Here is an 11,817-nt window from a genome sequence, read left to right as displayed (position 1 = left end):
GTTATCCCATTTTTACCATGTGAGAGTCGAGGAGATTCACTCCAACGACGTTTGCAACCTTGGCATACCAAGTCATGTTATTCGAGCATTTTCAAGCATGAGTTATTCATCTCAAAAGAGAACGAGTGCGATGAAGTACACACTCGACTTTATTTATCAAAACCAAGTAGGCTAGCAAGCAATCTAGCAAGTTAAGCAGGTACCAAGTTCTTAGGGTCATTTGATATGGTTAATCATTTAACCAATTCATGTAAATATGCAATTCAAGTATACATTTCTTAAATAGGCATGAGTGTGGTAAATACTTAACACATAGTACTTAACACTTAATAATCATGAATAAGTATGTCCTAGACTTATTCAATTACGTATTCCTATATGGAACACTCACCTAGTCAAAACAAGCGAGTAGTTCTCAAACAAGCGTTTTAGGTGTCCGCTCCGAGATCCTCTTGAAGATTCCCTCGAGTGCCTGATCAAACAATAATCAACTACCACTCAATATCACTACAAATCTCTAATTATCGAGGAAGATTGTACGCTAGAGCAATCTAAGGAAATCTTATGAAAATGAACCTCAATTACTCGTAAATCGAGGTTCAAGTGGAGTTTCTTAAAGTACAAGAGCAATCGAGTTTTCATTTTGGAAATCAAGTATAAAATGTTCGAGTAATATCGAAGGAATAAGGAATATTTGAAACTCCCTTTCCTTGGAAATTCGGAAAATTTCCAGGTTTGATACGATACTTTGAAAAAATCGTATCTCACATTCTACATGTCAAAAATTGGAAAACTTGGTACCATTGGAAACCTTTTTGAAAGTACTAAAAATTCCTAGAAGACACTTTTCAATGAATCCAAGTGGAGGACATTCAAAAATTGGCTCAAAGTTGGTAACTTGAATTACCAAGACAGATTTAAGTTGGTTTTTGGCCAACTTTGGAAATTCGGCAAAATTCACTTGTTTTGAACTAACCTTTAAAATTTGGAAATCAATTAGTGTTACAAACAAGGTTTAAAACACAATAAGAGAAACAAGAATCGGAGTTTTGAGTACCAAGATATAGTAGCTCCAAGTTGCTGAAAAAGCTAAGACTATTGGGCTATTTTCCAGGTTTGAAGACTAGATTCGAAGTATCATTTGGTCACCGAGTTGGCATTGGAAATACATCAAACTTGGTACACTAAATCTTCCATGCGTGAACAACATTTCTACCAAGTTTCATACAAAAACTCTCACGGTAAGGCAGTCATTAAAACAACCAAAGTTTATGAAGAGTTTCAAGGCTAAACTACCTTCTCACTTTTCTTTTGTTTACAAACTTTTTGTACCATGAAATTAGTTCCAAATCTCTCCATTATTGAAACCAAGAGTTCATAAACATCCACTGAGCAATTTAAAGACCATTGACATCCAAATTTTCGAAATAAAACTCCCCAAATTAGATTTGACCATTTGGCTAAGAGAAAACGAAAAGTTTTCCAGATTCGATGAGCAAATTTTGTGACATCATTTGCATATCAAAATGGTCTTAGAATATTACCAAATTTCGTACAATTAAACCTCCATATGAGGATTACTCTTCTATCAAATTTCATTTGAAAATTCACACGGGAAGGTAGTTAACTAAACCATCAAAGTTCAAGAAATTTCCCCAAGGTAAAACTGTCTTCTAGTTCTTCTTTCCTTTTTAAACATTTTGTCCAAAGCAACCAAGCCAAATCTGGTTTATTTGTGAAATAAAGTCCAAGGAACATCTAATATAAAGTTTGGTAGATGTTGGACATCAAAGTTTCCAAAACAACAAGTCCCAAATCATTGTTAGTTACAAATCTGTCCAAGTGGAAAATTCTATCACTGTAGCAGTTTCAAACTTTGGCCACAACTCACTCAATTCAACTTGGAATTTGGCGTGGTTGATGGCGTTGGAAAGCTCTCTCATAAATATGAATTTTATCAGAAGAAACCATTTTCAAATTCTATCCACAAACAGCTCGTTTTTGAGCATCAAGATACAAGTCCTGTCCTGTCTCCTGGAGAGAAACGAAACAGGACAGTGATTTTCAATCGAATGGTGTGGCTCACTCAAGTGGAACCAGAACGTGCATTTGGTACCAATGGAAACCTGGGAATGTCTAGTTTCAAATGCCACTGATGGTACTCAATTTTGACCTTGGAGTACAGAGTTATGGACGATACAAAATGACTGCCTGGGCAATACGGGATTCATTTTCCAGTTTTACTAACTTTGGAAATCAACTCATTTGACCAACCAAATCATGTTATTTTTCAATGAAATTTTGTACACACTCACAATAACATGTAAACAACATAATCAAGTCATTAGAACCTCAAAATTTTACACAAAAATGGTCGGACAAGGCAGGGGTAAAACGGTCACTTTTTACTCCATGCACTCCTTGAAGTTTCTATTAGTTATACACCATTAATCTACCTTTTTGAGCACTAAACCAACATTAAATCCATCATCAAGCATGAAATCAGTCCCCAAGACGAAGGTGAGAGTTCATAGAGCCCACCCATTTCATTTTACACCATAACCAAGACTACCCACATGCATGCAAGAGTTTATACGCGCAATTGAACCTCCATAAAACAAGATTTCGGTAGTTGATCGTTACCTACTCTAGTTGAAGACCAAGGCAGTGATTTTCGGTCCCCATTGCTCCAGAAAAACCGTGAGTTTTAGCTCCTTTTTGCAGCTCAATGTGGTGTCCAAGAGTGGATCTAAGTGTGTATGAAATTTGGTAGGATTTGGATGAAGATTGGTGAGGTTTTTGTGAGAAGAAATTTTGAAACTTGGAGGTTGAGAGAGAGAGAGAGATGGCCGGCTGTTTGGAGCGCAAGAGAGAGAGAGAGTGATCAGATTTTAGCTTCCAAGAGAAGCTTCATTTGTGTGGCCCATAATTGTGCAAAAGTCAACTCTCACTAGTGCGCGTACGCGCGCGATTCGGGCTCGATTCCTCTTGCATTTGTTTCACTAGTGCACTAAACCTCTAATGCACTTATATTCATATAAATATTATTCACTCTTAATTGTCCCAAAATAAGGGTCTAACGTTCCTCAATTTAAATCGCGCGTGTGAAAACGCGTATCTCCAATTTAAGCGCGATAACGCGAAACTTTCGAGAAATTCTTATAACGATAGTACTAATAACTATCACTTGAGTATTTAAACATTAAAATACCTAATTTAGGTCCATTGTACATGTCTCCAATATTCCAAACTTATTGTACTCTCAATCGGTCAAGATTTCCAAAGACGTGTTTACTATTTTCACTAAACGAGCTCCCGAAAATTAATCTTTGAAACAAGTCATTTTAAAAATATAATGAAACTATATTTTCATGTAATTAGGTCTCAAGAGCTTAGAAAATAATATTCGGAGTAAAAAGCCAAATAAATAATTAAATAAGCTAGAAATAGGAGATTAAATAAGTAAATTTTTGCGAGTCATCACATACTCTTTTAGAACCTACCCTCTTAGATAGGTTATTGCACGCTTAAATTCTGATGTTTGCATTTGTAAGTTAATAATTGCATTTCATTTTTAGGCCCACCCTAGCATACGAAAGGTCCCTTAGGTCATGTTTTCATTTCAAATTACATATTTAATTGTTTTGATAAATTGGTATCATGCATAAACCTTAAAGGGAATACTATTTAGGGAATCTCGTGTTAGGAATAAGCCATCTTGTTTTTCGAATATGTAGTCCAATGAGACTTGCACGTCTATACTTCTTGTACCGTCCAAAGAGGTAGTGCACGAGATAAGATAGGATCCGATCTTTTTGAAGATGACAGGGCAATTTTTGCACATTAGAACATGAGCATCTAACAATCATTTTTTGGCCATTTTATCAGAATTGGTAAAAAATCCCTTGCGTAAAGGACATTAAGTTGAAAAAATTCACAAATAAGTCCTCATTGTTAAGATGGTAAATATATTGAGACCAAATCTTGATTTTAGAAGACTCATAGACTAATGCATCACAATAAATTTTTTTTGAAACTACCAATGGGCAGACAATTCAATCAATTTTTTGAATAAATCATCAATTTCATTCAATCCATTTAAACCGATTATTCAGTTTTTTAGGGCAATATAATTCAATCAATTTGACCAATTTCATCCAATCCATTTTATCAATTCATTCATTTTTAGGACAATCTAATCAATTTTGAAATAAATCATCAATTTCATCCAACCCATTTTATCAATTTGTTCATTTTTAGGGTGATCCAGTCAATTTTAAATAAATCATCAATTTCATTCAATTCATTTGACCAGTTCACCCATATTTAGGATGATCTAGTCAATTTCAAATAAATTATCAATTTCATCCGATCCATTTGACCCGTTTATTCTCTTTTAGGATTTCGATCTAAGGTTCACTGATAAATTAGTCAAGACGTTGCAATCCTTTCAAGAATAGGCTCTTTCACACATCATTTTATGTGTTAATCAAGGTAATCAATCCATTTAAACTTTGTCCTCATTTTGTTAGGACAAATGTCTCTTGTCACTCCAATTGGTCAAAATTTTCAAGTTATTTTTCACTCGAATATCAATAAGTTGATCGGATTCATCAGGTATTGTATGTGCCTACCCTAGAGGATTGCATTCTCATGTTAGGTCTACCCTTGGCACAAAAATGGCTACCCCAATAAGACATGCATCCGAATTACTTTAATTTTTTACTAACTCCAGTCTTTATCTTTTTCTTTCTTTTTGTCAGCAGTTAATCAAGAGGAGAATTTAAATAGGATTTTTCCTAAATTTTCAGGTAATTATAAACATAGCTACACGAAGAAGCTCCATCATTACACGATCACGTAGCCAAGTTTTGAGAAATAGTGTAAACATGAATACACATCCTGAGTCATCCGATAGGTCTGCCATGACGCCAACATCCGACCTTGAAAATCTGAGAGCTCAATTGAGCGAAGTGTTAAAACAAAATCAATGAGTTAAGCATGGAGATAACCACACAACAGCGCGTGATTGATCAGTTGGTCAGCAATGTTCAGTATGATCCCTTACCTGCTAGTCAATCCACTTACTCATATCCATATCCATATTACCCAAATCCACGCTCTGTTTACCATACTACTATCAATCACCCTCGATTTCGGCCAAACTATGTAAACCCACTTATACTACCCGTCCCAATTTTTCAACCCAATCTTCAAACTAGATCTCACCCTCCTTATAATCCAAGACCTGTTCAATCAAACAACCAAACTTATCCTCTAAACAGTGAAATCTGAATCCCAACCATATCGAACATTTACCAACTTGGGCCGATCCATTGATCAATTGTACAAATAACTCAAAGCTGCAGGAAAAATTGGTGTTATACCTCCCAAGATCTATTCTAGAGGTATTCCCTCTGGCTATACCCTCAAGCCGTCTACGCTTATCATTCTGGAGCTCTTGGGCATCCCACCAATAATTGCAGGGTATTGAAACATAAAATACAGGATATGATCGAAGCAGGAGATATAGTGCTAAGGAAAATGGGAGAACAAGGACCGAGAATAATTACAATTCCCTTTTCCGAACACAAGGACACTTTTTAAGCATTTATCCCCAATGTGAAAATTTGAAAATCCTGAACTAGTGAGATCCCTCCCTCTTGAACGGAGTTTCGATAAACTTTGGGAATTGTCTTTGGTTAAAATCAATGAAAATCATTTATGCCTGTGTCTTGTGTTTAACTACGTTTTTGTAAATAGTCTTGAATCAAGTGACTTTTGAAGACATGTCTTGTTTAACAAGTAACATGCTATTAGGTTTGATCTTCATCTTGAAATCAATAAAATGTACAGTTTTCTATATACTGTGTTACTTACATCTTTTCAGATGATCAAGAATAAAATCCTCTGACCTTTTGGCTATCACTGTTCCGAAATTTAATGGTAGAAATCTCGATATCTCACGAATGTAAATTTGAATTTCAAAATGAAAAAGAGTAGTGAAGAGAAATTCGAAAATGTTTCAAAGAGACTTGAATGGTATAAAAAGAAATTCAAGCCAAATTGGGATCAAGTTTAAGGAAATAAAAATCAGTGGTCACTTGATAAGAAGCAGCTAAATGCAGCTTGTCATGATCAATATTATCAAAAGGATTGGCCCGTGCTTACCATAAAAGGCATAATTATTAAACCCGGCCCGGTGATCGAACCGGTCAAACCGATGGCCCAGTCATGAACCCGGGCCGGGTTACTAGTTAGGTCGGAGTTGCAAAGAACCCGCTTCGACCTGCTCAACTCGGACGGTTTAACCAGTGAACCGCTAGAACCGGCGGTTATTGATAAACCCGGTGGGTTTTGGCAAATTTTTTGAAGTTACCGTTTTACCTAATTCTTTTATTTTGACTATTCACACTACATGGGCATTATCGTCTTTTCGCTATGTTTTTAGCCAATTAGGAGAGAAAAAAATCAGAAAAATTGAAAAGGGAGGATTCGGCCATTCGGATTCAGTCGTCACTGGGAATTTAGGCATTTAGGGATTCCTTCTTCTTTGTTTCTCTGAGAAGTGAGAATGAATTGAGAACTTCTTCAGCATTTAGGAAGGAATTCGACAAGCAATTTTCAATTCCTTTTCAATTTTTCAGGGATTCGGCTTTCAATTTTTCTTTCCTTTGCTTTGCTAGTTGCTCTGAGAGTCTAAGGCAAGCAATTGGAAGTTTGGAGTTGCCACAGCCGTTGCCAGAATTCTTCCAAGAAGCTGCCGCTGCCACCGAAGTTGCCATTGAAGGCTTGAAGCTTTGTTGCCGCTCGTTGCAGCTAGGCACACACCACGGCACCTTGTAAGTTCGAAGTTCGGAGTTGCCGCAGCTGCTGCCAGAATTCTTCCAGGAAGCTGCTGCACTGCCACCGAAGCTGCCATTGAAGGCTTGAAGCTTTGTGCCGGTAAGCCAGTGAAGCCTTGCGGCTGGGCACACACACCACGGCACCTTGGAAGTTTGAAGTTGCCGCAGCCGCTGCCAGATTTCTTCCAGGAAGCTATCGTTGCCTCTGAAGCTGCCATTGAAGGCTTGAAGGTTTGTAAGCCAGTGAAGCCTTGAAGGTAAGAAATACTCCAGCAGTCCAGCTTTCTGCTCACGAATCTGCACACACCACGGCACCAAGTGCTAATCTGTTTCTCTCCAAGTTAGGAGTTTTGTACATCTAGTCATATATATGTATATAACGCTGCTGAGAAAGTGATGGAAAGACTGATTGCATAATGAGTGCATTATTCAGTTTGTTATGGTAGAAAGCTTGCACAATTTGGACCATGCGATAACCTCGTAAAGGCTGCCTAGATGATTTCTAAGACAATTTATTTGAGCTCCATTGAAGCTGCCAGCTCTTATGCAGTGATTTTGTTTATTCCTTTTCCCAGTTCTTAGACTAATTCCCTTCTGCATAGATTTTCAGTTCAAGTTCACTAACCTACTGATAAGTTGTATGTTTATCCCTGAAGCATGTATTGTGCAGTATTAGTTGTTCCATCATTCATAACTTGCTCGTACTCTGGCAGGTTGACAATTCTATATTGCAGTTTGGTATTTGTAGGACCTTTCCTTGCAGAGGCAGGAACTGTAACTAGAAAGTCTGATGATATTTACATTAGACGTAATTGTGGTGTTTGCCTTTTAATCGCAAATATATTTTTTCATTGTTCCCCTTCTATGTTTACTTTTATGCTAAGATTTCTTCTTGTCATATGCATGTCTTTTGTAGTATATTACAAGACCTTCCTCGATCCTATTTTGTAGAGCTCTATAAGCCCCTAAGTTCTCTTTCAAAGTCTAAAATGTGTACCACTGAGCTTATAGTATATCCCTGACAGCTTTTCAGTAATTTTTATAGTAATTTTCTGAAGTGGATCATTGTCCAAACTTTTCAGATATTTGTAATGGACTCTATTGGAGAAACACCATCTCAAACACCAAGTACAGAACCAACACCTAGTACATCAAATTCTCAAAATCAACCTCTAACAAGGGGAAAGACGGACCCTGCATGGTCTCACTGTAGAGAAGATTCTGTGTCTAACAAAAAAGTTAAGTGCTTGGTATGCATTCACTGTGAAAAAAGAATTCGAGGAGATGGCATCAATTGATTCAAGCAGCACCTTGCAGGTGTAAAAGGGGAGACAACACCTTGTCCAAAGGTTGATGAACAGATTAGATTTGAAATGCTAGAAAAGAAGCTTGAAAGAACGCTAAAGGGCAAGTGATTTATATGGTCAAGATCTAAGACGACATGAAGAGGAGGTATACATGGAAGATACAGAAGATATTCAAGAGATTCATCCGCCTCCCACTACTGAAGTTTCAAAAGGAAAAAAAGTTCTTCAACAGCACAAAAAAGGGAAAACAATAGGGACTTTTTTTATGCCAAGAGCTACTCCAGGAGGTCAACCATCCATCAAAAGTGTGATGCAAAGCAAAGAAGCTAAAGAGAAGGTTGACTTGGCAGTTGCGAAGTGGATGATTGATGCTTCCATCCCTTTCAATGCAGCAAACTCTGCATATTATCAAACAATGTTTGATGCTGCTTGTTCTTTTGGAGCTGGTTACAAAGCACCTAATTTCTATGACTTGCGTGGCTATTTATTGACAAAAAATGTTGAGCAAGTCAAGAATTTTGTTAATAGCTTTCGTACAACTTTGAAAGAAACTGGATGTACTATTATGGCTGATGGATGGACTGACCAACAAAGGAGAATTCTCATCAACTTTCTAGCTTATTGCCCTAGAGGAACTATTTTTTTGAAATCAGTTGATGCCTCAGATGCTTCGAAGACTGCAGAAATGTTGTATAAGCTATTTAGAGAAGTGGTTTTATTTGTTGGGATGGAAAATGTGGTACACTTCATTACTAACAATGCTGCCAATTATGTTGCTGCTGGAAGATTATTAGAAAGGGAATTTCCAACACTTTACTGGTCTCCATGTGCTGCTCATTGCCTAAATTTGATGTTGCATGATATGGGCAAGTTAGATGAGGTTAGTAAAGTGGTTGAACATGCTTCAAAAATAACAAAATATATTTATAATCATTGTTATCCGTTGCATTTGATGAGAAAATACACTGGTGGAAAAGAAATTATTCGGCCTGCTCCTACACGTTTTGCTACTAATTTCATTGCATTGCAAAGTATTTTAGTGCAAAAAGATGCTTTAAGAGCTATGGTGACTTCAAAAGAATGGACCTTTTCAGCATATGCTAAGGAGAGTAAAGCAAAAAAATTTGTGGATCTTGTGCTAGATTCTCTGTTTTGGAAGGAATGTGCTATAATCGTTCAATTAACTGAGCCTTTTGTTCGAGTTCTAAGAATTGTTGATAGTGATGAAAGGCCTGCTATGGGATACTTGTATGCTGCCATGCATAGAGCCAGAGAAGAGCTTTTGAGAAGATTCTCAAGAAAAAAGAAAACAGTTGATCCTTTCTTAAGAATAATTAATTCAAGATGCACTACAAGAATTTTGGTCTTCAATGACAACTACTTTTCGTCACAAAAAAGCAAAAAGTCGTCACTGATGACTTTTATTGACAACATTTCGGTTGTCACAGAGTCGTCACTGAATCTCCGTCGGTAAAAGTATACAGTGACGACTTTAAAGTCGTCAGTGAATAAAAACTTTTTTATGACAAGATATGTTGTCAATAAAAGCTACAAATACAGTGACGACTTTAAAGTCGTCAGTGAATAAAAACTTTTTTATGACAAGATATGTTGTCAATAAAAGCTACAAATTTAGTGACGACATGCTTTCTTGTCAATGATGCATGAAGCAACATAGTCAGTGTATCTATTAATTAGTGACAACTTTGTTGTCAATAAACCCCTTATCAACTGTGACAACAACTTCTTATCAATGAATAGTTTTGATTCAGTGACAACAACAATTGTCAATAAAGACAGCCTGCTTGAGAAATGCTACTCATTTACAACACCTTGCAATGTGTAGTTTGATGATTTTCCTACTACAATAATATCTAAAAAATGAAAACATCAGCAATGTTTAATAAATAACAAACGTAGACACCCGTTACAATAGGAAATGCCATAATAACATATTAAATATTCAAATGTCATAAATAAGTGCAACATCACACTACAAATAGTTTGATAAGTTTCAATAGAGCAAAATTTGCCATATAAGTCAAGGCTACACTAAAAAACAATTCCAAGTCCCAAAACATTTTCCGTGCTACCGAAACATTTTCTAAACTTAAGATAGCACTATAACCATAGTTTTTGAGTCGACACGTAAGCCGTACTGCTAATCTTCCAAACCTCTAAAATGAGCAATATATCTGCAATAAAATAGTAAAGTTATTAGTAGATGATAGAAAAATTAAAACAAGGAAAATTAGTTAAGGAGTCACCAAAAAATAAAGTGAATCATTTGTTTTAAGTCTCATCTAGATAGTGGCTATACAAAGAGTAGAAAAAGAGACATTATATGGGTAGTTCGGAAATAGAGTCTACTAGAGGATGGAAGTTTAATAACATTCATTAAGACCCAAGGATTATATGGGCAGAATTGTTCCACTTCTTTATTTTAATAAGATGTCAAAGGACAGCAACAAACGATTCCACATTCCTATCAACCAAAAACATGGGTATTTTCCTAATTATGTTATGCATTGAACCGGAGACACTGAAAAAGTAGACAAAAATCTCTCCGGTCATCCAAATACTTTTATTGTGCAAAAGGGTGTTCCCATAAATCACTTGAACTGACCGAAAAGAAAACAAAAAAATGCAGCCAAGTCCTTTACATTGTTTCTCATGCTAAGATTCTGCTATTTTTTGCATTGGCAGGTTCACAGATTTCTCAAACCAAAACCCGAACTCAAATTCTTAATCATGCATTGCAAATGAATGACAAAAATCAGAAATGCTGAAAATCTTCATGCAAACGGAATTCAGGCGAAGCCTTTTGCCGAAACAAATGTAGCAACTAAAGAGAACTTCCTGCAACTCAAACCATTTAGCAGCCCACACAGCTCAAATGAGACATAGCCGTGACATGCAAACAAAGAGAGGAGGGAAAAACTATGAAAAGCGAGCAAGTTAGCAATCATTCATGGGTCTATTTCTGTGATGTCTCAGCTTCTATATATGCGCAGGAAGACAAACATGAGCCGAAAGAAAAAGAAAATAAACCAAATTAAGACCGTCTCTGCTCTTCCAGCTTAGCTACATTCATGCATTCCAACTCAAACGAATTCTAGTTTATTCGTTCAATTACCCACCATAGGAGCATGGAATTAAGGAGAGGTAAAAAGGAAAAAACAGCTCAACTAAATGACATAAAAGATCCTGAACTACTCCAACCCAAAACCAAAGCATGAGAACATACGAAAAGAGGTTATTTGTTCCTCTGCTGCGACAAAACTAAAAAAAACTTCAGACTTATTGCAGCAGATTTTTCCTTTCGGTAACTACAAATCAAGCAAACTGTTGGCCTCTACTATTAAATTCCCAAACATTCTCACGACATCTCAGCCCAAATGACGGACAAAACAAACGTGCCAAGCAACACGCAAAAATTCAGCAGCCGAAAAAAATGCAGCCCAGAAGAAGTGAAACTTGCAGGAAGTTTGGATAGTTCATTGCAGTCAAATATCAAGCCAACATGAACACTTCTAACAAGTCAAGAAATTTCAGCATAACACAGGACAATGAAACTATAACATGGTGTTCTAAAAATGACTAGCAAATCACAATCTCGATTGATCAAAACACCAGCGAATAAAAAAAGAAGAAAGGCTGCCCAA

The 11,817-nt window shown here is 36.5% G+C and overlaps 1 protein-coding gene across 1 annotated transcript; it reads left to right on the top strand.

The window, feature by feature from the left end:
• The first annotated feature begins 8,303 nt into the window (after window positions 1-8,303).
• LOC113769305 lies at window positions 8,304-9,626 on the top strand. The gene has a single exon (XM_027313766.1). The coding sequence runs from the start codon at window positions 8,304-8,306 to the stop codon at window positions 9,624-9,626; it is 1,323 nt and encodes a 440-aa protein (XP_027169567.1).
• Window positions 9,627-11,817: the final 2,191 nt, after the last annotated feature.

Source organism: Coffea eugenioides, chromosome 4 (assembly GCF_003713205.1).
Source record: "Coffea eugenioides isolate CCC68of chromosome 4, Ceug_1.0, whole genome shotgun sequence".
In the NCBI taxonomy this organism is placed as follows: Eukaryota; Viridiplantae; Streptophyta; class Magnoliopsida; order Gentianales; family Rubiaceae; genus Coffea; species Coffea eugenioides.
Note: the sequence above shows the minus strand (reverse complement) of the source record. Positions and strands in the feature narration are given on the sequence as shown.